The 27,908-nt window shown below is 47.4% G+C and overlaps 1 protein-coding gene across 4 annotated transcripts in view; it reads right to left on the reverse strand.

Annotated features, from left to right (window-relative positions):
• Positions 1-27,908, reverse strand: part of AP2B1 (adaptor related protein complex 2 subunit beta 1) — a 76,235-nt gene that overhangs the window by 17,292 nt on the left and 31,035 nt on the right. For 3 of the 4 annotated variants that reach the window (XM_059865645.1, XM_059865644.1, XM_059865646.1), the window contains exons 10-18: positions 25,896-26,011; positions 24,729-24,894; positions 24,199-24,297; positions 21,161-21,420; positions 17,087-17,279; positions 7,770-7,811; positions 5,911-6,054; positions 4,533-4,678; positions 1,911-2,040 (exon numbers count right to left, since the gene is read on the reverse strand). In XM_059865645.1, the coding sequence (XP_059721628.1) occupies positions 1,911-2,040; positions 4,533-4,678; positions 5,911-6,054; positions 7,770-7,811; positions 17,087-17,279; positions 21,161-21,420; positions 24,199-24,297; positions 24,729-24,894; positions 25,896-26,011 (1,296 nt within the window). The remainder of the gene's footprint in view (positions 1-1,910; positions 2,041-4,532; positions 4,679-5,910; positions 6,055-7,769; positions 7,812-17,086; positions 17,280-21,160; positions 21,421-24,198; positions 24,298-24,728; positions 24,895-25,895; positions 26,012-27,908) is intronic. The other variant, XM_059865647.1, reaches the window with a different exon arrangement.

The following is a 27,908-nucleotide window of genomic DNA, read 5'->3' on the forward strand; positions in this document are numbered from 1 at the left end:
AAAAACCACATTAAGTAAATCCAACCTGATGAGTGTTTTGGTTCTTCAATGAATACAGGAACATTTGTATTCTCTACTCCTATATTATGCTATAAATTGTTCCCTAAGTAGGTCAGCAAGGCATTTCAAGACAATCCTTTCTACATGAACCCACAAAACAAAACCAGAGCCTTGGCTGTCAGGGCACTGATAGATCTCCATCAAGCCCACTGCTGTCAAAAAAGTAAGGGGAGTGCTCTTTTTAACTTGGCATCTGCTATCATGATTCAACTCTTTGCAGAGAAATATACTATTACTCCATATGGCAGCTTCCCCAATTGTAAAAGGGCAGCCAACTTCTATGGCAATGAGAGCCTTAGCAAATTAACAACTGAGTCTGGCACTAATGAATGCTCCACTGTCTCAATAGGAGGGAGCTGGAGGTTTCCTCACATGTTTTCTCTTAGCTTTGTTCTAGCAGGAGATGCTACAAGAAACAAACTGTGTTCCAAGCCCTTCAGAGATTTAATAACCCAAATACTTCACTTCCCTCCTGATCAAAGGAAGCAGCGACTTGAGAGTGCCTTGTTGAGAGTCCCCAGTGCTGTGGAGGCTGACTGGGACTGTCACCTCCACACTCCCCTCAGAGCAGGAGCCAGATTTTACCACAGCTGACCCAAATGCCACCTCAGCTTCATGACCTGGTTGCAAAGGGAATCCAGCTCTTCCAGAGGCTGCAGGGGCTCAAGAGGGTGGAAGGCAGGCCATGGAATTCATTCACTGTCTGTGCTCTTCCAGTGCATGACTGTGCTTGGAGCCCGAGTGTGGGACTGCTCCTTTGAGTGCCAGAGAAGCTATTTCAAGCTGTTAGCCCAAAGACTCATCAATAAGTCATAAGGCCCAGAATGGAAGTCAAAAGAAGGGGAAAAAACAGTTGCTGAGGCAGAATAAATAGTAACTTCCATTGCATTCTCTCAAACTAAAAAGAGAAGGAGCTGCTTCAAAATATTCTTCTCTATGGGCTGCTACACTGCAGGAACCCAACCCAGTTCCATCTCCTGGAGACCTGAGGTGAGAGAGGCAGCTGCAGTGCAAGGTAACTGCATTTTGGGATACTGGGAAAAGCATCCTGGAGGACCCAGAGGTTATAAACACTTAGTGAGATTTAACTCCAGAGCAGAAGCAGGAGTTGCTGACCTCCACTGCACAGCATGGAATGTCTGCCTGATGATTTCCAGACCACTGGAGACAGTCTCTGGTCCAAAGCAGAGGGGAACATCTCCCTGGATCTGGCCTGTCTTTACCAGATTGACAGCCCAATCTGATAAAGAGGCTCCCCAGGGAGTGCAGTCCCTGCTATGCACCAACACCCTCATTAATGAAGCATTAGCTGCTCACATCATTTCTCCTCTGCCTCTCCTGGAACACACAGTTTGCCTTGGATTAAGCTATCTGGGGCAGGGATGTGCCTCTGTGAAACACCCTGGAATTTAAGAGCACTAGAGAAATATTAATCACTCAGCAGTTGCCATGTTCCCTGCAATTCCTTTAATTGCCTCAATTCTTACTGACAGCTCTCTCTGCCTGCTCCACCACAGGTTCTTCCTCTGTTCACACCTGCCCCAATTCTTAAGTCCAGCCAAACCTCATGCCCAGCTTGCAGAACAGTGTTACTGCAACAAAGTCCTTAATCTACACAGATGCAAGCAGTTGGTTTGAGGTGCTTAAAAAGTCATAAAATTCAACAAGTTTCCATTTCAGTTTTTCTGGGAGAAGCTTGGAAAAGGAAGAGGACTAAGTTTTGGCTAGACTTGAGGCCCAAACCCATGAGGTCTGACTGTTTACATGTGGTATTGTATGATTAGAGCCCCACCATGTTGTTTTGGGCACTGCTGAGCTGCCCCCCCTGCCCAGAATGAGACAATCCTTACCTGGAGGTTGTTCAGAGGCTCCATCTTCATGACTGGTCCCAGAGTGTTGAGGGGCAGAGAGACATCAATACTTTGGTTTGGCATCAGAGGTGTGTGAATGGCCAGGGGGGTGCTTGGGATGACTCCAAAGCTGGGCAAAAGAAAAACAGAAGTGATGAGAGCAGCCCTGCATTGTCCAAAATAAGTCCAAAATATAATGTTCCTTTTGTCAAGCACCACTTGCCTCATCTTCCCACTACTCCTGAGCTGCCCCTGCTGCTGCTCCAGGGAGGGAACACAGCTCAAATGAGCAGACAAAGTAGAACAAGGCATGGCAAACTCCCTCATTTGCTGGCAAATTCACCATCCTGCCCCAGGGCCAGCTCCTGGGAGCTCTCCCATTACCCACATGGCACTGGTCTGTGTGCTGAGCACCAGCCTGCCCAGCAAGGAATGACCTGGACTCAGAGCCAGGTGTTGTTTCTCAGCTCCTGAGCTCCAGAGCACTGCAGGCAGGGTGCATCCCACACTGCATGGCTGCTGCAGCACCCCTGGGAGCTGTGGCAGAGGGAGCTGGAGCCAGCACACAACAAACAGCCAGCCAGGGAGGAACATGTGGCTTGGAACAGCACAGCAGAACAAATGAATCAACACATGCAGCTGCCTGGTCCTGAATGACAGCACCTGGCCCAGCTGCCTGGTGGAGGCTCCTCCACTGGGGATGTGTCCCAGCAATGTTCACTTGCCTGCTCAGTCCAAGGAACACTGAATTCCACAGGCACCTCTGCTGAGCATGGAGAACAGGGAAAACACCCTACACTGAACACAGCCCTCCTGCTCTACAGACCAGCTGCTTTCCAAAAGCACACAGAAGCCCAGATGTTTTGGTGTCCACTCATTAATGCATTTCTCTTTAGCAGAATTCACATTAGCTCAGAGGTCTCAGGGGGTTTGCAGGATGGATAGGTGTGTGTTTTTATTTTATTCACTAAAAGCCTGATGCTGTCTCTGCACAGTGAGCCACATTTATCAGGTCTGTCACTCTTTCAGAAACCAACAAATGCCCCATTCTTAGATCTCCCTCATTTTCAGCTCTAGGAAGCTGAAATAGGAATATTCCTAGCAAGGGCTTAGCCACATGATTTGCTTTCTGCAGCCATTTCACCTTGGAGGACACAAACCCTCCTGTTTTCCCCAGGACTCAGAAGGGAACCAAACTTGCAGTTGGTTACTAAGGGGCTGTGATATTACAGCACACCAGAGCTTTAGCTTTCTTTTATTTTTTTTTTTAAATGTTTTATCCCAAGACTGCAGTGAATACCATTAGCAGCAGCAGGAAAGGAGGGAAAAGCAATAGAAACTTCCCAATCACAAACCTTAATATTTACACTTAAAGAACCAGCCCTCTGCAGCTCTTTCTAATGCAGCAGGCACAGTGGAAAGCATTGACAAGAGAACAACATTTGTAAAAGAGTAAATAAATTGTAGTAGGTTGTATATGGAGCTTGTGCTGCAAGATGAAAAACTGCTGGTTTATTGTACAGTATTTAAACTTTCTACATCCTCAAAGCAGGTGTGGCTAAAATATAGCTTGATGTATGTGGGAAAAAAAAAATAAATCACAAAATGCCTTTTGTTCCAGGCTAATTTGCATGAAACATTCACATACAGCAGCTTAGCAAAACTCTCCAGAAAATATGGCAGTCCAGGGAGAACATTTACTAAGACTTATTTAGCATAATGACTTTTCTAAGTAAATCTTATTCGTCCCAAGAAATCCTGAATTTGCAGCAGTGAGATTAAAGATCTGGTTTCAGTGGATCTTCAGCAGAGAAGCCTTTTCCAGTGAAGTGATATTAAGGAATATAGAGAACATGTCAGTCACAAGATACTCTCTGCAGTCTTGATAAGAAGTAGCCTGGTCCTTGCTGAAGATAACACCCAGCAAACCACAGGATAAGCTCTCTGGAAGGGTTATTTGTGGGAAGACACCCTGGCTGTGCTGCCATGTCATGTCCTTTGGCAGAGATGGGTTTCCAAGAACAATCTGAATTCTATCATCCAAGCTCTAAACTTTCAAGTGGCTGCTGCTTCTGACAGAATTGTTCTGCTGCCTGTTACAGGGAGAACATGTGCCACAGGCTCCCAACTTGCAGCTCCTTCAGTGACAAGCAGCTTTATTAAAGAGTCCTGTGCTTCCAGACAGTCTGAGGAGCAGCAGAGCAATTAACTTGGGAGGCAGAGGCACCATGGGTTGATACTTGTGCAGCTCAGATCCTGCCTCTTTGTGCTCTTGCTTTGCCCAGGGCACTCACTGGCTGTAAATCCACCAACCTGCCTAAGAGCTCACGAGGCTGCTGGAAAACTCCACTGAGGTGAAATGGGGCAGATGCTGTTTCAGAGCTGGGAGAAGGATGGCACTGTCTGCTGCCTGCTTCCTCCCAGATTCATCAGTCTGTGTTTTCAGCCCTTCCACACAATTTTGGTGTGATGGAGAGGTCAGGTTGTATCATCCAAGCTATTTTCACGACTGCATTACACATGTAAGCACAAGCCCTCCTTAAATTTAGCAGTGTAGGCACAAACTCCTTTCCCAGGAGCAATCAATCTCTTGAACACAGAGCATTGCTAATTATTTCTTACCTGTTCTTATTGAACTGAATGGCAAAGTCAGTCATGTGCTGCAAAGCCTTATTGGTAAAGTTCATCTCCATGTAGATGTGGCCCTGCCTGTGGCTGAATGTGCCTGAGATCTCCAATCCTTTAGCTTTCACTGCAGGCAGCCAAACCTTGAACACAAGAGATGTCATTCAGCATGAGCAGCTTGGCCTGAAGATAACAAACAAGCAGTTTTCCAATAAAGCTCAGAAATCCACCTGGATTGGCACACTGAGCCCACAAAGGCTAAAGAAACACTGCAGGGAAGATGGGACATGGGGTGTTGAAAGGATGGAGCTCACCAGCGAGGAATAAACTTGCTGCTCCTAATCCATATTTTTTTACAGTACCCATGGAAGAAATCAAATTACAACAGCATTGGTGTGCACAAGAGCAGGGACAGCTTGTGTCCATCACAGCAGGATGAGACTCACCCAGTCTGCTGCTGGACTTCTCCAAGGGCTGGCTGGGCTGTTAGAGGCAGGACAACACTAAAGTCTGAAGCAAATAAAATCACAGGGCTGATACTATTATCTGTTGGGTTCTGGATTCCCAAATTACCTCTGTGGGAAAAACCCAGACCCATTTCTGAGTGGTGCAAAATGAGCCAGCACTCAGCTCAAAATTACTGTGGGGTTTTTTTAATATAAGGTGCAATAATTGCAAGGACCAAAATCTTTGAGTATGGTCTGCAGCACCTAGAGATCCTTGATTTCAGAGGATGGTTTAAAATTATCCACCCATGGAGTGCTAATTGAGTGCTAATTTTTGTTTATTCCCTTTCAGGAGCCTGAGCTCCCTGCAGCTGCTCCACAGCCAGTTTCCAGAGCCATGCTCTGTGTCTCATGATCCATCCCAACTCCATGCTTCAGCCAAAGCCTCTGTGATCAGTCACTGACAGAACATTTCTCTGCATTCCACTGCAGCACCATCACCCCAACCACATGATTTTATCTCCACTGTCGTGTTGGATTCCTCCAAATAAACAAACAAACCTGCTGGGAAAGTTGTTGCAAATTCTGTCTTGCCCTCAGTTTTTTGGGGAAGCTTGTTAAGAAGCAGGTCTGCAGGAAAGCTGCTCTGACACAACTGAAAGTCTGGGATCTTATCTGAGCCATTCTTTAGAGAAATGCTGTCACAGGTAAAAGGAGGGAACTGCTAAAATGCTGAAGTCTGTAACTAATAACTAACATGGTCTCCATCACATTGTTACTCTACTTGGGGAAAGTCCAGATCACCCCTAATGGGACTGAGTTGAAGTTTTAGCACCAGAAACTCACAATAAATGGGCCAAGTGAGCAATGTCAGATTTGTAGCTCAAGGGGAGGCAAGAAACTGGGGATGACTGGTTTTCCTTACGTACAGACTTGGGAGCCACATATCCTCCAGGAGCCATCCCCATGCCAGATGAGAGCTCAAAGAGATCGTTGAGTCCACTGACCACTGCTGGGGTGGGAGAAGGGGCAAAGGTGGCTGGCACAGAGGAGGGGATGTAGGTCTGTCCCACCTGGAGGAGTCAAAAAGAACAGGCACTCATTAACATCACGTGTTAGCACTGCTTATTAAATAAACCATGAACTTGGGCAATATCCTAAATATTTAAAGCCATTTGCAGCTTTCCCACTGATTTATCAATAGTGCTAAATTATGCATTTGAATTCCAAAGCTCTTGGCAGCTAATCCCTACACTCGGCTGTCACCTCAACCAAGCTTCCACATCATTTTTTATAGCTCCACTTATCTATTCCCACTGTAGAGGAATCTTTCTTCTCCATATCTCCTTCTCATAAGACAACATGCTTTGTGGATCTACCCTACATAAACCCAGGGAGAAGAGCAAATTGCTTCAAACCTTCCCCCAACTACGTCAGTCTTCAGGAATCTGCAAAATTTTGCATATCCAGAGATAGCAAGGGAGTCATGACCATGTTGTGTACTCCCACCCAAAGCCAGAGCTCTGCATTCTCAGCACTTGGGCCCTAAAGGTTCATGACATGAAGCAGAGTCTGCCAGAGGACAACCTTTCTTCAAGAAGGGCAATCATTCCCTCCCAGAACCTAAATGAGGGCATCAAAGCTGGAATATTAACCTTTAGGTGCCCAGCTTCAGATGGGACAGTCACACTCCAGTTACACTCCCAAATTCTCTTCCTGTGCTTGAGAACAGGATTCCCCAGGCAGCAGCCCAGAAACAGGCAGAGAGACCAGGACAGAAGGGCCTGGTGGGTTTTTGCTGGCCCAGGAGGGCAGAGACCTGGCTTTGTAGGTATGATCACCATGGGGAACCATCTCCCATGTCCTGCTGTGGGCTGCCTGGGTGTACAGGAGTTCTGTGCTACCAGCTCTCCTCTGCCCTCGTGCTGAAGGAAGGAAGGAATGCCAGATTGGCAGGGAAAGGAGGAGAGCAGCCATAACAAGGGTCTCTGAAAAGTCCTCCCTCCAGAACTGAGTTTGCTTTCCTCACTGAATTACTGGATACAGAGTCCTGGGAAGAGGGACTGGAGCTTTCTAGGAGACACCACTTCTGGCTGTGGGTTGGAAGCACACTCCCTCCTGCCCACTGCATCTCCAAGCCAAGTTTCATTCCCTTTCCATGCTTTTCTGGAAGAAGCTGCCATCAGCTTGAAGCTAAGGCTGCTTTAAAAGCAGGTTAAAACTGTCCCATGTCCTGACAAGAGCTGTAGGCAGGAGGACACCCCCAGAGCACAGGCACAGAGGAGGTGGCCTGTGGCAGCACTGACCACATGCAGTAGGAAAACTCAGAGCACCTAACCCTGATGTCCAGGCAAAAATCTTACATGGAGTTTGGGAAGAGAAAGCACTGAGTTCAGGCAAGTCTGTGGTGACACTGGGTTAGGGTTACAGACCAGGCTTTGTGAGCAGGGATAAGCATCCTTGGCCTTTCAGCTGCTAAAGCAGTTGCACAAGGATGAGGCACTGCCAGGGTTAAGGCTGCTGCTCCAACTAAAAGCTCTGAGGAAGAAGAGCTAAGCAGAGAGAGTGAACAGCTCTGGCCCTGGCTGCTCTCAGGAAAGCCCAGGTGGCAGCTGGACTCAAATCCACATAGGTGGGGACCTGTGAGTTTCAGTTGCATTGATCCATTTTCAAACATCTTTAGGGCTTTAAAAAGCACCTTCCAGCACACAGTGGGTGAGCTTACACTGAAAAACCCTGAGCTTTGAGCAGCTTTGGAAATTGGGGAAAAAAATGGAATGGCACTTACTGCCGGGCTTCCTCCAATGCCCCCGCCAAGGTCACTGCCAAGCTGAAAGAGAGAAGGAGAGAGAGGAGAGGGAGACAGAGATCATTTCAGCCAGGTGTCAGCCGGCCAGCACGGATCGCTCCTGCACAGGACAGACAGAAATGCAGTGCTGGGAAAGCACAGGGAGCAGAGGGGCTGCTTGCTGCTGTGGGAGAAGAGTTACCTAGAGAACTACCCCATGCCTTCACTGTGGTTAATAAGAACAAAAATCCATCCCTTCTTCTGCCTGTTGTCTGCACCAAAACTTCCCTCCTTCACGTTTCACACGTTGGTGCTTTCCCCTCAGCCCTGCTGCTTCCAGCAGGACCCAAGCAGCTCCACAAAACCCAGTGGGGTAACTGTGAAATGGCATAAAAATAAAACTGACAGGAAGGCTCACTTCCTGAAAGGTTTTGTTTTCTAGGGAGCAGCTAGGAACCACGGGCAAACACAATGCATCTTGGCTGTGCTCCTCCAGCACACGGCTCCTTTCAGCAGCGAGGAAGAAAGAGAATGGGATCTGTGCTGCCTCTGACAACAGCTCAGAGAGGGGGGCTTTGAAGATGCTCCCCTCCCTCAGACAGGGAAAAACCAGCTTCATCATCTAATGGGCACTCCAACAGCAAAGAGACCTCACGGTACACCAGGCTATTTCAGTACCAATTTCTGCCAAGCTGCACACTCACATCTGCAGTGACCCAAACAGCTCTCCAGAAACACTAAATCCTCTCTGGGGCTCTTCTGCAGCCCACCTAGAAGATCTCCCCTCACCAGTTCCCTTTACAAAACACCCAGACCACATTTCCAGTGATAAAGTCCATTTTTCAAACCTCCACATCACTCTACATGCTCAGGAGAATTCAGAGATCAGGGCAGGCTCCAGGGCTTGGCTACAAGTGCTGTTTGCAAGTACAACATCACCCCTGTGAACATTTAAAATGCACTTAACAGATAACCAGGAGGAAACAGGCACAGATCTGCAGTGGTTAATTCACTGCAGAGACATCTCCAGGCTTATCTGTGTACCAGGCTTTTCTTCTGAAGACCAGGGTAATTTTTTTTCCCTGGAACAGGGGATTTTTGGGGTCACATTCAGACAAGGAACATGACCTGACAACATCCACAGAAGATGATGCAGGGGTGAGGTAAGGGCCAGCCCCATTAGGAAAAGGCTGGGCTGGCAGACCAGAACATCACAGCTCACCAGAGATGGTTTCACTCCTCCATTTGATTAGGGTTTAGGGAGTTAGTCTGGAGTTAGTTTGCTTTTTAAAAAGCATGTGACAAACTGGGTCAAGGAAGGTTCTGGATAAGTTGTTCAAGTAAGTGCTGGTGTGTCAGAATATTGAACAAATGCACCATATAGCTGAAGGAAAAGCTTCTAGGATTGCCAATGCTTAGAGCCAAAAAGGCTCTGACCTTTTCCCTCTGCACAAAAAACTTGGGAATTAACTTTGCTCTGATCCCCTCCAGCCTGTTCCCTGAGAGATCTCACAGCAAATGTGTTTTATGCTGGTCAAGAGACACCATAAAGCTTCATACCTCTCTCCATCAGAGCACAGATAAAAAGGATAAATTGCCCTGAGAAGAGCAGCAAAGGTGTAAGACAGTGACTTACCAGAAGATAACTAGCCTCCATAAAACCTGTAAAATGTGACAAATCCCTGTGCTGCCCTGGATCTCTCTCCTATTCCCAGGCACCTCTCCCTCCCCTGGTCCTCACAGGAGCAACATTAACCACTCCAAGTAGGTGGTAGGAAAGAACAAATCACACACAATTTGCTTTTTGTTAAGAGGCCTTAAGAGCTTTTTTCCTGTGTGGGACTCAGTTTATCCCTACTTGATGCCATGGTAGAAGATGAGGAAATTCCTCATCTTTTTCAACAGCCACCTCTCCACACAGCAGCCCAGGCTCTGGCTGCCCAGTTTTGCTTAGCAGACTTAAGAAATAACAGATAAAAGTGAGTTATTCCAAAGTCAAAAGAAGGCTCAGTCAGAGACCAAAGGAAGCCAGCCCGAGGATGCAAATCCAATTAATATTGAGCTTATAAAATAAGGCTTATTACACTGTCAAGTCTCCCCCACTGAAACAGCCTGACAGAGCAGAGTTTTGTTCTATTGACTGCTCTCTAATCCAGCCATGGCTTAGATTAATATATCACATCATTTACATCTTGTTACTGGCTCACTGAGGAGTAATAAATGCAACTATTACACCTCATCCCTATTCATAGTCTTGCATGCAGATGAACTTCAAGCTTTATACTGACAGGCAGCGAAGTCTGGGGGAAAAGAAAGAACCCAGTTCATTCCCAGGTATTATTGTATGCACAGAGGATTTCTGGTTCTGTTGTCTGCAGCAGCAGAAAGGCTGGTTTATCAAGCAGCAAGCATTTTACAAAGGGTATTATGGAAATGACTGAATAATTCTGCATAATCAAGCCAGATGTTAACTATTCTACCATTTCCTACTACACTCATCAGAAGGAGCTGCAGGGTAGGAACCCAACCTCGAAGCAGCTTGTACACTGATGTTGGCTGCAAGGGACAGGGAATGACATATTGGGGTTCCTTGAGCTATCCACAAGTCTTCCATTTTCCTTAAATGTCAGGCCTTGGGGTGGGGGGAAATTAGAATGTGGATTTATTGCTTAGTTAAGACTTCAGTTCTCATAAAAAGGAGAAAAAAAAACCTGACTGGCTCAGAGAATTTACCAGGAGCCCCCGTGTGTTTTCAGATTGGACCTAACATCTCTTTTCCATGGCAGGAAGCTCTGAGCTGCTGCAGCCCCTCTTTAGTGGCTGGAGGGCTCTGCAGAGCACAGCCTGAGCCTCTCCTGGCTCCTGTGCTCGGGCCCAAGCACTGCAGATGTGCTCCAGAGCTGCAGAGCCAGAGCCAAGGAGCTGCAGCTCCTCCAGGTCCCTACAGGCAGAGCTGGCTCTGCCCTGACTGAAGAGAGAAGTGATAGCATTTCTACTGCACCAGAAGTTACAGGGGGAAGTTAAAAAAGAACTGATCTGCTACACTGATCAATTCCACATCAGATCCAGGCTGCACTTCCCATTGCAGCAGCACAAAGGCTCTTTTTCTGTTTTTCTTGCCTGTCACCCTCCCGTGGCACTGACGCTGTTCCCATTCAGGAACTGCAGGCCTGGTTTTCCTCCTGTGGGATGCCCAAATCATAACTTTATTCCAAACTCAGAGTGATGGAAGAGACTGTAACAGTGATGTGTGTGAGTAAGAGGGAAAGAGGAAGACAGAGGGAACAGGAACCAATTACCCACAGAGTGTCCTCTCCCATCTGGAGTGACAGGCAGAGTGCAGAAGGAAAGAAACAGATATTAGTCAGGCATGAAGTGCTGCTGAAGCAATTCCCCAGGACTGGCAGCTCTGGTTAACCATTTCCATTTGTCTCATGGGCAGACAGACACTCCTGCCAGGAGGACAACCTGGATCTGCCTTACAGGAGAGTCAGGAACAGCTCCACAGAGGAGAGGACCACGTTAACACAGCTGCCAGCCCCACTTGCTGAGAAGGTGGGTGGACAAGGGCTGTCTCTTGATGGTCCAAGGGAGCTCATGGCACTGCAAACCCCTGATCCTGATCCTAAAGTTGGCAGCTTTGCCTGCTGTTGAAGAGAACAAAGCCTCTGCTTCAGGATGAAGAGTTGCCAGCTTCAGGAGATGAGCAGAGGATGGACAGGGAGTCTCAGCCCCCCGAGGCATAAAGGTTCTTCAAAGAGGAATTCTCTTTATTCCCTCCAAACCTATCCTGCCATAACAGCACCCAAGCAGCCACATGGGTTCAAAGAGGAGGCTGTATCAATAAAAGCAGTGCCAGCACCTTTTCCCAAACTGCATCAGCACCTTCACTTTGCACAAGTTGGCTCGGACGGTGCCGCAGCTGCTCTGCAGTTGGAGAGGCTCTGCCCTGCAATTCCAGCCCTGTGGAAGCAGTTATGCTGACTTATGAAGTGTAGCAGTGCTGGAGTTACTGCATTAGGAGGGTTTATTTGCATCTTAAGAGCAGCTTGTAATGAAGTGACTCTGCTGAAGTGTTCATGTGATCCTGAGGGGCTACAATCACTTCTGCAAAATGACGTGAGGCTTTTGGAGCACCAAAAAATAACAGGGAGGGTGGAGCCAGGGACAAAAGCTTCAACAACCACTGCTCAGCAACTGCCTTGCCTTGTGCCCACAGCATCATCAAGGCTTCCAGGGCAGCTCTGCATTTCCTGGACCACAACTCATGGCTTAACAGGGGACAATTGCCTTCTAGCTGCCTCACTCCACAAGGCAGGAGCCAAGCACCAGCTCAAGGTGCTGCCTGCACTCAGTAAGAGAGCAGCAAGGAACACAAAGCATTTACCTAAGAGAAATGGTGTGAGATGCTGAGAGCAGGGCAGCTGGCAGCCCCCTTGGGGCAGCTAACCCTGAGAGAGCCCTGAGCTGCAGGACAGACCATGCCTGGGCTGCAGGGATCCCACTGCAGACACCACTGTGGCTCACACAGAGGCAGTTCAGTGCCTTGTTTGCTGCCTGTTTTGTGTCTGTTTGCACACCAAGCCAGGATGGCAGAGCACAAGGGCTGCTCTCCAAACCAGGGACAGCTGTGTCAAAGCTGCTGGAGGACAGGTCACACTGCCAATACCACAGTCACCAATTCCACTGCACTTGCTGCTAATGCTTTGCCCTGCTGGGAGATTTCCATCAGCAACCAAAACTGAATCCTATCCGTTTTCATTCTCCAAAATGTAAAAAACCAAGCAGCTCACAAAGCTCTAGCAGTCCTATGACTGCTACAGCAGCTTTGAATCAGATATGAATGAGTGACCCACCAAAATAGCTCCTCTGCCACACCAGCCCTGCCCCAGCAATGGATTTGTGTCCTTTGTCAGAAATCTTAACAGATTCCTTTATAGCTCATCAAACCTCCACAGCCCAGATGAAAGGAGTCACTCAGCTCCTTGTCAAAGGCTGGAGGAGCACTCTGGGAAAGGATCATCACATCCACTGCATAAATGGATCTTGGGGCTGACCTGGCACAGCCACTCTCACATTGTAGTGCCAGGAAAAGGTAAATTAAGTGACTTTCCTAAGATTATACACAGCAAATCACTTGTAGAGCCAGGAGAGGGATGTGGCACCCCCCAGGGCAGACTGAAGGTCACTTTGGAGCTTTTTCATAAAACATTGCTGAGTCCCTAATCAACCCCAAGAGTTCAGGGCGTTGTCATTGAATTCTCCACTTGAAAGCAATCAGTCAGGGAGGGAGGGACACCAGCAGCCCCTGCTCACAGCCCTGTGGATGAGGCAGGCACTTCAGACTGCTGGAATAGGGGTTTCCTCCCAGGCTGCTGAGCCTGTGGTGCCTGGAGCTCAGCTCCCACCCTCCATCCCACTGCAGTGATGGGATACAGCCCTGAATGGTGTGGAACAGACCCTTGGGGTCTTGGGGTCAGAACCCCCTAAATCCAGCCAGATTGCACAGAGGGGCACAGCCCCACCTGTGCCAGCCCAAACCAGCCCAGGCATTACAGAAAACTGTGGATATTCAGTGTTTATCAAACAGCTTTTCAGTTTAGGACATAAATCAACCTGACCAGCTGTCAGTCTCGAATCAATAATATTCTTGTAGATGAGTGGTTAGAGCATTAAATAAAATCCTTACATAACAGACAATCCAAGCCTGTCCATTCCTGCAGATTTACTGCTCTGCCCCTGAGTTTCAAGCCAGCCTTCCTGGCTCCTGGCCACAGTGCCCTGCTCCCAGACAAGGCAGGGGCTCCCAGGAAGCACAGTGTGCCCACAGAGCTCTCAGGTTCTGTGGATTTGCACAACAAATGAACACACAGAAAGGTTTAAAGGTAAAAATGTCATGTCAGCACAGAGAGACATCCTGCAAAGCACTGCACCATTGCACAGGAGTTGGGAGAGTGACTGTAACCTGCATGAAATTCAGCCACTTGAGGGGAAAAAGCATCAAATTCCAGCTCTTGGGATGAACAGCTCTGCACCCAGCAATCTGCTCTCCCACAGGTTTTGTTTCTCCTCCATTAGTGACTGCTATGGCTGCTTTACACTGTGGAGCTGGAGATCCCAAGTAGTTTTGTAACGTGGGGTTAGTCACCATTTTATAGAAAAAGAAAATTGAGCAGAGAAGAACAAGATCTGCCCATGGTGGCAAACAAGGGCACAACCTGTTCCCTAGAAAAAAGATCTCCAGAAGTCCTACAGCAAGTCTGCTCTGCTTATAAGCAATTCTCTTGTACCAAAGGCTCTTTTTCTCCTCTTTTTAATTGTTAACACATGCTCAGCATCTGTGCATGCATGTTACATTTAATGCCAATTACAGAACTCACTGTGGAGATAAAATAAGATTTACTCACTAAAGAAATTAACCTTGCAAGCAGCTGGAGTCTCACTAGTCATGGGCATAAATATCTGGCAGCGCTGAGGACAACTCAAATGAACAATATTAATTTGGTGTTTGTGCAGTTTTACCCCATTCAATCTCTAAATGCCTGGAAGAAAAATAGAAGCCCACAGTTTAAAGAATGGAACTAGAATGGCATTTTCCATGGAAGGTAAAGCTGCTGTTGGTCTTTCTGGGTCAGTCCCATTGGGACTTTCACTGCAAGAACAACCCTCTGATGAGACAGCCCCTCCAAAGACAAGGGGCAGAAGAGGGGATCAGCAGATGACACTGAGTGGGTGTGACAAACTGGCTGAGATCCTGCCAGCAGCCTCTTGCAGACCTCCAGCTGCCTTTGAGGCACTCACAGGACTGAATGTCACCATCACAGTGTGTGTCAGTGTGCCCAACAATGCAGGGGAAGAAATACATCAAAAAAACTTTAAGGAGTAACAAAAGGGAAATTTCAAAGCAGAACAATTCAGGCATTGCTGCCCCCCCAAGGTGTTTTTGATCCCTAGATAAGGGTGAAGATCTCAGCCCTTCTTCAAGGAGCACACTGGGATGTGTCTCACCTCCTTCCCACCCACAGCAATCAGGCCTGTGGGATCTGCAGTTTGAGACTGATTTTGGCATGGCACAAATGTGGTTTAATACCAGCCTGAGATCAAAATGCCAATCCTCTTGGCAAGCCCTGCAGCCCAGGGCACTTCCCAGCAATTTGGGTAATGCCAGGTTAGGGTTAACCCAGCTTGAGGCTTGTTAAACACATGCCCACAGCAACAAACAAACACACAGCTCACATTCACTCACTAATTAAGCTTATTATCCTAGGCTCATTTAGGTTGCAAAAGACCTCCACAGCATTCCACCAGCACTGCCAAGGCCACCACTAAACCATGTCTCCAAGTGCCACATCCACACGATTTTTAAGTGACCCCAGCACTACCCCAGTGCCTATTCCAGTGCTTTAAAACCCTTTTGGTGAAGACAGATTTCCCAATATTCAATTTAAACCTCCCTTGGCACAAGTAGAGGCCATTCCCTCTCATCCTGTCACTTGTTACCTGAGAAAAGAGAGTGACCAAAGGAAGGAAAAGCTGAAGCTTTGATGCAACAGCCCTCCCATAGAAAGCATCCACCTTCAAAAACCACACCAGGGTTCAGATTTTTTTTTTTTTTCCAGTACTTCCCCAACTACTCAGCTGAGAGAGCACTGGCCATGCAGCCCCAGGCACAGCTACTCCCCATCCAGACAGGATCATTTTGTCAGATCACACTCCATAACCCCACGGATGTGCTTAAGGCTTGAGAAAAATATTAAGTAAAAGCCTGCTACCATTTCAACTAACAGCTCCACTGTCAGAGCAGGTCACTAAATTAAGCCCATTAATGCCAGCTGGGAGACAGCTCTTCTCCCAAAACCAGGTTTTACTTCTACTGTGTCCATTTATTTGTGTGACACTAATGAGGAACAAAGGGTTACTGTGAGAGGCCTGGAAGGCAGCAGAGAGGAATTTATGTGCAAACCATGCTGTGGTACCCCAGGCAGCAGCACCTTCTGCAATGCCTTCATTCCTGAACTCCCAGTGCCAGGCTTTTGGAGGCACAGCTGGCAGTGCAGGGAAAGGCTGCAGAGCTCACTGCTCTGCTCTCACTGCCTGCTTTCCCAGCAAGTCCAGCTTGACCACTGTGCTAATCCCCAGTAAGAGCAGTGTCCCTGCTAGCCAAACACCTGTGGTTAGAGAGTGCAGAGCCTACAGCACCTCTGCCCTCTGTGAGGGCCAGGGCCATTAAGGGTTAAATTGTTTCCAGCTCATTAGGCCATGAAGCACTGGAGCTGGAAATGTGTTTAACATTTGCTTTAGTAAGCTTATGGTGGTTTAAAAAAATATGTGTTTGACTAATAAGGATTTGTTGAATTGGAGGATTGGTTCATCCAGCTGCCTCCTACCTCTCTTATTCAGAGCTTGACTCAGAACTGAAAGTGCACCTGAACCAGCAGAGATAACCCAGCCCAACCCATCACAAACCAAACCTCAAGCAACACAAACCCACTCCAAGCCTGAGAAGCACCCAACTGTGTCCCCTGGGGCAGTCTTACTTGATATACATGGTGCAAATACACCTAGGAGAGCTTCTTCCCTCTGTGGGGAAGGCAGCAGGGAGCTGGGCACGTGTGTGCTGTGACCCTTACAGGCAGCACTCCTCACTGCCTCACAGCACTGACCTCTGCCCTGCTGCTGCTCCCTGCTCTGTGATTTTCTCCCTGCAGCCCATGCCCAGCTCCCTCCCCAGAGCAGAGGGCAGCTGTGATTGCTCCCACTGCAGCCTGACCCTGTTAGTGCCAGGGCAGGTGCCTGGTGAGCAGCTCTGGCACAGGAAGGAGTGCCTAGAGAGCTCCCTCTTGACCTCACTGCAATTAAAATGTCACTGATATTAAACCATGGCACGCTCTGGAGAATACACAAATGGGAAGACACAGGGTTACAGCCTGAGAGCTTTAGCACTGAAATTCAGGAGGGCTGGGAACTGGGTGGAATAAATGCCTTCTTGAAAGGGAGCCTGATTCAAACAGAAAGCAGCAAAAACACTTTTACATCCTTAAAGCAACTTTGAGTTTTTTTTCTACAGACAGAAAAAGCACAGAACAAATAGATCCAGTGACCATGGGGATTCTACAGCAGGCAGCAACATTCATTGTAGAGCAGGAAAAGCCTGCTGAAAGTTGGTACAATAACTCTGGTTAAATCCTCCTGGAGCTCCAGGACTCAGCACTGGGAGCTCAGTTCACTGAGCATTAAAAGCACAAATGATCAAGGCTTTGCAGAGATAAGCACAGCTCCAATTATCCCCCATCAGCTAAAGAGGATGTGCTGCTTACCAAGCTGTCCAGCCCTCCTCCCAGGAGGTCCACAGCACCCATCTGCATGGTGGTCACTTGGGGCACATTCACAGGGGGCCCCAGGTCCAGGTTGAGGAGGTCCCCCAGGAGGTCACCCTGGGATGGGATGACCTGTGGCTGCTCCAGGTTGGTGGTGGTGGTGGTGCCCACGGGGCTGTCACCAGCATCAGTGCTGTGGGGGGAGAACAAGAAGCAGAAAAGACAAATATCAGTCACCTCTGGTCTCCAGGTTGCCAGCATGGGGAGACACAGCAAGAGGTGGCTCTTGCTGAAGCCAGGCAAAAGGTGGTACCAGCAGCTGCCATGGTCACTGTCCTGCACCAGGCAGGGCTATGGCACCTGGCTCTTCACCACTTTGAGAACAAAGATTTTCCCTGCACTGGATGTGGTTTGCAGCCCAACAAAGGAAATCTTGCAAGGGGTGAATCCTACCCACCCTGAGAACCAGAGACCCCCTCCAAAACAGAGAGCCATGGGTATCACATGGGCTACAGAACTGAAAAGAAGAATTTCCTACTTTAGAATAAACCTACAGAGATGATTTCCAGCCCATTGGGCCTGAGAATGACATGGAAACACAGGGAAAAATAAATAATCCAAATGTTCTCAGAGATCTAACACTGATAAAACCCTTGAGCCCTTACTCTAACCAGTGCTAACTCCAGCACTTCCCTCAGATCTAGATTAATCACCTTCTCCTGACCAGCAGCAAGGTCCATCAGTCTTTCCTAATTGAAAAACTCAATCTAAAATTGATTCCCCCCTCCTATCAATAATTTCCTTTCCTCTGAGTTAGCAGGCATGCTAATTACTAGTCTAGAAACACTCATTATACAGCTTCCAAAATTTATCATCATATGCAGCCTGGCTACCTTTTATATCATTTATATCCACTTGTCACTGAATTTGATAACAAGGAGAGGGTAAAAAAAATAACTGTAGCTCCTGGAGAACTCACTACAATGTATTTATTCTTTAAATCCAGAGATGCTCATATTTTAGATAATGAAAATTTTATATCTTGTTTCCAGCAGGAACTGATAAAATGATTTTTAGCTCATGTTTCCTGCAGCCAGCAGTAAGTGCCCACAATTGCTGTGGGAATTAGTGTCCTGACAAGGTGTTTAACTCTGGGGCTGTTCTGCAAGCACTGCAGCTTCTGATTCTGAGTAGCCAAAATTCTCTTATCCTCACTCAGCTACTGAGGAGAAAGATTCAGTACAGAGTATAAGCTGCTCCCAATGGCAGTGCCAGGAGGAAAAGATGGAGCATAAGGAGCACAGAATGAATTAGTTACCAGGCAGCAGCAAGAAGGCTTGAAAGCTCCTTTGCATTAAAAGCTTTAGAGCCCCAATAGCACTAATACTAGCTGTCCTTTCTGCTGCTGCCTTCAGCAGGGAGAGTGCTGAGTGTGCTGAAGTGCTCACTGAAGCACTCCTGAGGAGAGGTGGTGACTGTGATCCACTCCCACCCCCAGGCTGGGAACAGGAACAGCCTCCCTGAGAGAGGCACATCACCAACCACTCTGCTCCTTCCCAGGATATAATCCCTCCAACACTCCACCCCTTCAACACTTACTCATCCTTCTCCTGATGGAGACACAGAAGTCCCTCCATGTCTTGTGTAACTGCTGCTGCCCCAAAGCCCAACAAGAAATGAGGAAAGGACAAAGCTCAGCTGGTTTGTTTGAAAAAAGCAAAACCCCAGACTTCCATTTGTAAAGAATCTCTTTAAAGAGATTCCTATAAACAGCTTTGCATTTTCTTTGAAAGAAAAGATATTAATAAAGAATATGTGAGTTAAAAAGGGGCAAAAAGACTTGATACAAGCTTTCCCCCTTACAGTCTTGGGTTTGGCCATGGGAATTGGAGATTTGGCCCTGTGAGTTCAGCCTCCAGCAGTTCCCAGATGTTGGAGCCACAAGGGATGCACAGCCTGAACCAGAATCAAAAAATTTCTGCAGCCACCTGTGAAACAGGGAAACAGAGACTCCTGCCCAAGTCTAATCAGACTTGCTGCTCCCAGGAGCCCTGTTAACATCTTCCCAAATTTCCCAGCTGAATTATGGCTGAGCAGGGGTGGTGGGAGCCACCACAGGAGGAAACACTGCCAAGCCATCAGATTTCTCCCCACCCTCAGGATACATCTGCAGCTCTGTGACACTTGGGCTTGCTGGAGAGGCAGGAACATTTCACCATCTGTGAGCTGCTCAATGGGTCTTCCCATCAGCTGAGAGCTGCAAGAAACCTGCCCTACAGTGCTCTGAATGGAAAATGAATGAATCAAAATGCCATGTGGGGTGTTCTGCCAACCAGAACTCCTCCTGGGTTTATAGCCAGGAAAGCACCACTGAAGGCAGCGCTGTCTTAAACCCTCTTAAACCACATTCACTGTGGACATCTCCCCATTCCCATCAGTCTGTACCACAAGGATCAGCCACCAGAATGGTCAGGAGTTGTACAGAAAATCACCTCACCTCACTGTTTGGAATTATCTTTCACTGGACACCCTTAACTTGCCTTAGACTGATGCAGAAAACCCCAATATTGGGGCCTCTTGAGGTGAGCTCCCACCAGAGAAGCCTGGTGTGCCATTAACTAACCCCACTCATTTTTAAATTTATCACTGCATCAGCAGGATCAGTGTACAGCACGCTCTGCTGAGCATCCCTCAGACCTTCCCCCAGCTTGCACTGCTGACTGAGGCCCGGGGGTTTGTTTTTTGAGGTTTTTTTAAGCAATGGTTCTGCCAAAGTCAGAAAATACTTAAGGTCAGCAGACTGAGCATGAGCAACGAGAGCCCAGCACAGAGACACTGCATGCAAGAAGATTCAGCTCCTTCAAAAAGCTGAATTCTCTGAGCTAAACCCCCTAAAATACTATTTGCTGTAGTGACCTGGAAAACCAGTGTACAGGAAGGCTGGTAACACCAAAAACCAGCTCATTCTGGGACAAATCTTTGATTAGCAGAGGTAGGAAAGTGGCCACTGCTTTTCCTGCCCAACTGGTACATTTGTACTTGCTGATTCTAGGTCAGTGCAGCCAGACTTGATTTTATAGGCAGGGAGAAAACAACTCAGCTTCCCAAAGCCAGCCACCACAGAAATAGCTTTAGTTGCTAAGAATAGCAGAGAAGTGGTGTCAGAAAATAGAAAAGAAGCAGCATCGCACACTGATTTATCAGTGCAACAGCAAAAAATAGCACTCCAAATGTCACTTTGGGAATATTATTAAGAGGTAAGCCTGGCTACTCTGCCTCTTACTGCAAAACACACTCATTTTTGTAATTAATACCATTAGTGTAAAATAGCAAACTGTTCACCTGAATGAGGGACCATGGGAACAGGCTCAGCAGCACCACGGCTCCAGCTGGGACTGAGGCACTGCCTGCTCTTGCAGAACTTGCCTGCTGCCAGAGCTGTGATCCCAGGGAGGCACTGGAGCACCAGGCAGCGAGCCAGAGCATTTCCCCCACCTCACAAAGGTCAGACAGACCATGGCAGTCTACCCATCTTTTTTTGAGCCCTCAGGCTTAGATGGCTTTTGCACTTCCCTTGCTTTGCAGGCACCAAGTGAGAAAGGGAGTTTTACCAATCCTGCTCAATTTCATGTTGCAGCAGTGAATTCCTGTTCCAGGAAAGTGATGCTGCATTCCAGGAGACTGGCTCATAAAGCTGAGCTGATGCTGAAGCAAAGCTCCTACAAAATCTTCTGAAAGATGCCTGCTCTCACCCTAGTCCTCCTTGCACCAGTCATCCAAAGCTTCTGCTTTTCTACTCAAATTCATGTCAAGAGCACTTATAATTAATGTCTTCTCAAAAAACATCCCAGCTTCTCCTCACGCAGGAACTTTGATACTTCCTGTGTCTTCTGATCCAGGAACTTGGACACCCCATAGCCAGGATTACATTCTGTAATGAAACAGCCCCTTGAACGACCTGCAAACTATCAACAAAATCCCTCTAGGATCTTCTAAAAGACATCTTGGCATCTTTTGGACTGTTTGCTAGAAAGAAACAACCAGCCCCTGATCCCCAGGGCTGCCTGAGCTCACCTCCCGTGGTGGATTGGCAGGTGCTTGCGGTGGATGCCGTGGCTGCCCTCCACGAAAGCGTTGGGTGGTTTGTGGTACACAGAAGCCAGAGACCCAATGTGGCAGATCAGCTCATCCAGCAGGGTTGGCTCAATCAGATCAGTCTCCTCAGAAATCAGGGGCTTTTCTGAGAGCACCACTTCCTTGGCAGTCACTGGATCCGTGGAAAGAAGGCGCCAGTAGATGTAGCCACGATCCCGCAGGTCTGGGTTGTCAGAATCCTGAGACAGAGCAATGCATCATCACAGGTCTCAAATCAACTAATGCCTGGAATCACTTTATTCTTCTGGATTAAAAATCCCCAACCAGCCAGCAGCCACAGCCACCAATTTCAACATGATGTTACAAACTGCTTGTTGAGATGAACATCTTAAAATTAAAAATGAGAACCAAAGCATTAATGCCTGGCTTCCTGCTCAGCTGGTCAGGGAGGAGAAAATCCCAGGATTTACACCCCACAATTGCCCCAAACCACAGAGCTGCCAACTCCTTCCAAACTTTCCTGCCACTAAGTGAAAGGAGAAATCCAGAGAAAAGAGCATGAGTGGTAAAGACTGGTGCACACTAAGAGCAGACACACAACACTGCAAAATGATCCAAGATTCCTGGAAACATGACTTACCCAAGGCACTGCTGGACAAAAAAGATACTGCAGAGCCACATCTTAATAAGCCATATTCTTTATAGCAAAAGAGGTCTTAATTTATCCTGCCTTTTAGTTATCTAATGAAGTATGGAGAGATGCTAATGATACACACTTAGGGTACTTCATCAGTTCTCCAGCTGTCAATAATACCCTTGTTTTATTGTAGATACTTTTGCCTCTGCATGAAGTGGTAATTATTTCTCTCCTCTTTGAGCAGCTCTGCCCAGAGCAGCAAAGTGAGTGGGGATGGTTTGCTGATCATGTTCTAGGGAGAGGGAGGTGCTGTGGTTTTGTGTTGTAGTGAACTGTTCATGGAAAGAAGAGCTCAGATTTTTAATCTTCATATCAGCAGAGTAGCAGGAGAAATACTAGAGGTTTTTTTCCCCTGATAAAATTCCAGCAAAATATTGTACACCTCACTGGCCTTTCTCTCAGCATTTTTTTTTTTTCTCTTCTGGGCTCTCATTGCTGCCCTGTTAGAATCTGCATCTGCCATCTGCCTCAAGACATTCTCAAACATCTTCTTGGAATGAGACTGAGCTCAGCTCATTTTGCTTGTGAGGACCTAAATTAATCTCTCTGTTGTCTCACACATTATCTCTGCAGAGCTGGTTTTGTTTGATGGTAGAATTGTGGACTCTTTACACTTTAACAATCCCTCCCAGACTCTGCACTCAGGATCAGGCAGGGTTTCTGCAAGGGCACACATGAAAGGCTACACTCTCCTACTTGCAGGCACCTACAGATTCAAGGCTGACTGTTTCTTCTCACAGCCAAAAAAACCACACTGGAAACTGGTAAACCTTCTGCAAAAAGAGGCTCAAATCTCTCCAAATTCTCCTCTCTCCAGGGTCTCCATGCACCTTGGAGCAACACAATGAGGCCTGGTTAGCCCAGCTCCCCACCCATGCCACAGCAATGGGGATGCAGAGGTCTGAGACCTCAATTCCTGTGTTTCTGCCAGCCCCAGCTGCTCCACTGCTATTTTTACCAGAGCTGGCTGGATGAAGCTGGCTCCTGCTACAGTCACACCTGCAGTCTGCTGTGCAGACAAGCCCTGAGACATTCAAAGTGCAACAATACCTAAGCTGGGGAAAGAAACACACATGTAATTACTCTCCCACTCAAGTGAAAAACACCATCTCTACCTAGAAATCAGACCTTGAAGCATAAGGTTTTTCAATGTTTTACAGCCAGTTATCCTACATTGACTTATTATTCATATAAAATACAAAAAGCCAGACTGAATCAACATTGGTGACAAACAGAGAAACAAACCCAGACGCCTGTTATATTCTGAGGGTGCCATTAAATGTTTTGTGAGTCAGCACAGTGGGTTTTAGCACTTAGTACCTTTCTTCTGTTGGCTCAGGAAAATGATACAGCATGCCCTTGGCCCACTCCTCTCTGAAGAGCAGCTCAGATCCTGCCTAACAGCAGGTTTTGAACAAGAAAAGCAGGTCATGGGTTTGTTGCTGCTGACCAGTGCAACTCCCCAAAGGAATGAATAAAAGTTTTAAGTGCAGCAGATCCACAGCCATGATTTCTTGCAGCAAAGAGGATCAAAAAGGCCAGCTGATGATTGACTCCAGGTTTTCTGCTCAGAAACAATCACAGCCCATTCAGCTGGCAGACTATTTTTATCACTTGACACAGCAGGTCTGAAGAGGAGCTGGTTTTTTTGGGCACTTTACCCCAGTCATTGCAGAAAAGGAGTGCAGGAAGATCAGCAGAGCTCTTACCCACCCCTGCCACCAGGACATCACCTCTGTCCTCTAGAACTACAGCAGTTGTGTCTGCCAGCTCAAGCCTAGCCTTGCCTGCAGTGATCTGAGCTCATAACTCAGCATCTCATGCATAATGAATCCATGATCTTAACCCACTGCTACAGCCTCCAGCAAAGCTGCCACATTGGCTGACAGCATCCAAGTACAAAGACAAAAAACCCAAAACTCAGTTCTTTCTTTTTCATAGCACTGCTTCAAGTTTGCTGTTCTCAGAACAAAGTCTTTGCCAGGCTCTCTGCCTCTGTTATAGCTCCAGATGTTTCACTGCAAGGCACCTTCAAGGAGAAAGAATTTGGGTTTCTTGATAATTCTACACTGCCCCTAACTTCCCATTTAGTGAGTGAATGGGGAAGGAATTCAGATAAAACAAGAGCTAAGAAGGAGAAAGCAGATTCCAGATGGTAACAGGCACAGAGCAGCTTTTAAATAGAGCCTCTTTGGGAGAGAAGGGAACATCCTTGAATCTGATCTACTGCAAAGCTGCCTGGCCTGGCAGCTGGGAGACATCCCACAGCAGCCCAGCAGAGTGTCTGCAGGGCTCTGGGTCACTGGATACCTTGGCTTACCTGTGTGGCCAGGCTGAGGACCTGCTGAACCAGCTCCTGTGTCTCAGAAGGCTTTTTCAAGAACAGCTTCACTATTGCAGTCAGGAGAGTGAGCTGCACCTAAGAGAGAGGGGCACAGGAGAGATTAGAAATTCCTTTACTGATATTAAACATGGCTTCAGTTTCCTCACAGCATGACACTGCTCTTTGCCAGTGAAACCCAGTACAATGAGATTCAAAGCCCTGCCTGTTGCAAAACACTTTCACAGAGAAGTCCCTGAGCAGCAGGCTGAGGTTTGTGTCATACCCCCAGTACAGCCATTCCCCCAAGAAATATGCAACCTCTGGAAACCCCTCTTCTCCTTCCAAGATGGGAATTTTTGGAGACACGGACAACAAAGCAAAACTGCAGATTCCCAAGAGTTTTATTTTAGCTCAGTATTGAAGCCTTAATTGACAAGTATTGCCTGACCACTGCAATAACATTTACTGTCCATCCCATAAACACACTGCACGAAACACTTCAGATAAAATGCACATTGCAACTTTACCTGAGTACTTTCATCATGGAAGCCCTCCAGGAAACTCTCCAGCAGCTCATCTGCATTGTCAATTCTTTCAGCATATTCCCCCACTATCCAGATCATGGCAGCTCTGGCATCTGGCTCATCCAGGGAATCCAGGTTCTCACAAAGAGTGGCAATGATGCTCTCATACCTGGATTGTCAGAGAACAGGTGGATTACTGGGGTGAACTGGACTTGTTTCACTCCATTTCTGCCCACATCATTCTGCTCTGAACTCAGGTTTTGTGTTTCTACACAACAAGCAGCATTTGCATTCAACTATTTTTTTTTCCTCCCAAAGCTGAGCACTGAGATCTCACAGGGTCTCTGCAGTTTAATCCATCAGCAAGACCACCCAGATGTGGAGTTCAAGATAAAGCTGCCTTCTGTTCTGTTTGTTAATGGGAATATTTGATCCAACAGTTCAAACCATGAGTCTGAATCAGATCCTGCAGCCTTGCTGGAGGCTTCAGCCTGGTAACTTTGAACTGGGTATTGCACTCCCCTCAAGGCTTTTCTATAAACCAGACAATATCCCACACTAATTTAGCTTCCCTTATTCCCATGTGTGGGTAGCTCCACAAGCAGAGACTGACAGCAGAAACTGCCAGGGAAGTCTGCAGATGTCCCATATTATTTTTTAGGTGATCACGAAGTCTCTGCTGAAAAACACTGCTGCAGTTCTGTGGCTGAGGAGACAAACTCTTACTGCAGAACCAAGAGAAGCTGAGTTCTGCCCAAGCCAGAGGGAACACTTGGTGGGAAAAGCCACCAGTGCTTTGCTCAGCACAACCTGACTGGATCTCAGGCCATGGGAGCCACGAACTTTCACAGCCCTGTATGAGGAGACTGGTACACTTCATGGATTGCTAGATGGGATTAAAACCAGAACAGCCTGATGCTGTAAACCTGGCCAAATTTTCCTTCTGGCATCCTCTGCAAGAACCGATCCAGCCTTCAGTATGGAGTGGTGGGGAAGGAAAACCTTTCAATTCAGACTAATAACAAGCCAGGCTGACACCTCATCTAGAGCCTCCTACCAAACTAGGAGTGGGATCACCTTTGCTTCAGAGCCCTGCTGAGCTGAGATCTGCTCTATTCTGATGATGGCAGCCAAGAGCTTCCAAGAAACCCTGAGGGGGTCTCCACCTACTTGTTGGGGTACTTGCGGAAGATGTCCCTGATGACCACGATGGCCTCCTGCACCACGTAGTTCACCTTGGTCTGGATGAGGTCCAGCAGGGTGCTCACACAGCGCTCTGCAGATTGCTGCAGACAGCAGAAAAACACAATTTAAAAAGCTGAAGAAACACTCCAGCTCCCACAGCACACACTGAGGAATGTGGTTTGTGTATGAGAAAAGGCCCAGAGGACAAGAGCTACAAACTCTGTCCAGAAATGAACTACAGGGGAACAAAAGGTTGTTACAGTGGGGACACCAGCTGGCTTCAGCTCCTCTAGAAAGTAAGAGAAGCAACTGTGCCAGCAGAAAGTTGGGTCACCACATGAGAGAGCTTGGGAACATCACCTACACTGCTCTTTGTACTACCCTGGGGCTGGTGCAGGCCACTGAATGAACTCTCTGATTCCCATGCCAGGCAATCAGAGCTGGGAAAGTTCTGATAGGGACTGCAGGAAAGTTTCTAGCAAAGCCAGAAGGCAGGAGAAAACAGTGCTGTCAAAACCAGCAGCAAAAAGCAGCAACAGGTTCAGTATTTTTGGGGTGAGGTCACTAACAACACGTGAATTGCACAACTAAAAATAGAAATTCAGCTGCTCCTAATGGAGCTTTCAATTAATTAGTTCAATTCACAGGCACTGCAAGATAACAAGGACTGGACACTGTCATGCTCCAGGAACCAGGAGTGGAGTTAAAGGCAGATAATTCAGGGAAGTCTATTCCCAAACAGCACAGTGAGACAGGACATCACAGGAGCAACCAACTCCAGCAGCAGAGTCTCAAATAAGGGCAGTGATTTGGTTATTAGCAGAGTACACATGAAGCCTCATTACACAGCTGGTGATTAATGTGAGAAGCAGACTGCTCCCAACACTGCCTTCAGAACACTCATAAAGGATTCAGGCTGGAGACAAACACTGTGGGGCACAAACAACAGCAATGTAGGTGGATTTTTCAATTCCAGTGAGTTAACAGCTCCCTCAACTTACAGAGCACTTAAAGGCTGGGCAGGAGGAGGAGGAGTGAAATGGCATTTTAGTCACAGGAATCGGTTCTTTGAGAATGGGCAAAAATCTCAAGGACAAACCAGAAGAATTTGGGTCAGAGACTAAAACCTTCTGGCAGCTTCCTGCCCTCCTGGGTACCTCACACAGGGCCTGTCAGCACAAACAGGCTGACAAGGGAGATCACCACAAACCAGCACTTGCTCTGTCTTTGCAAACTGGCAGTAAGGCATAAAACTCTCCCCTGAAATTCACACCAAACAGAAAAAAACCCAATACAATTGGTGTCAGAGAGGCATCACATAAAAATGGGTGATTGCTGTAATATTCTTTTATGATACCTCTCCCTCCTTAGCTCAGCTTTATGGGCACTGTGGCACTACAGGGGCACTGAATGGCAACCTGACCATGTCCAGCTCTGGTCCCTTCTGCTCCAGAAGGGATTTGAGGCTGTCACCTGGAAGACACTTCCACTTCATGGGAACTGACCGTGGACCTGGCTCCACACACTGACCTGGCTCACACTGGGAGCCCTGCTCAAAGTCCTTGTAAGAGAGATGCTTCAGAGCTTCAAATTTCACCTCTTCATCTCAGTAACTTTCATCTGATATTTTAACAAGTGATCTGATGGGGGTAAATCTGTGCCACATCCATTCTACAGAATCTACAGCACCAGGCACTGCTGGCAATAAGCACTGCAGCCCTGTCAGAGCCTACAACTAATAGAGCTTTAAGAGCTCTACAATTCAAGGAAAAGCAAATTAAAGTTTAGTTTTCTTTTCTTTAGATGCTTTGAAGTGCAATTTTTTCCAGGAAAAGCACAACATCCGCTTTGAAATACACAACAATGATTTTTAGCCAAAGAGTCCCTTGGAAAGTGAGCAGTGGTGGGCACATGCCCAGAAGAGCAGTCCCTCTAACAAAAACCATCTCAGCTCACCCCATCCCTTGTAAACACACAGCTTTTTGAAGGTGGACATCC

This window comes from Haemorhous mexicanus, chromosome 22 (assembly GCF_027477595.1).
Source record: "Haemorhous mexicanus isolate bHaeMex1 chromosome 22, bHaeMex1.pri, whole genome shotgun sequence".
Taxonomy (NCBI): Eukaryota; Metazoa; Chordata; class Aves; order Passeriformes; family Fringillidae; genus Haemorhous; species Haemorhous mexicanus.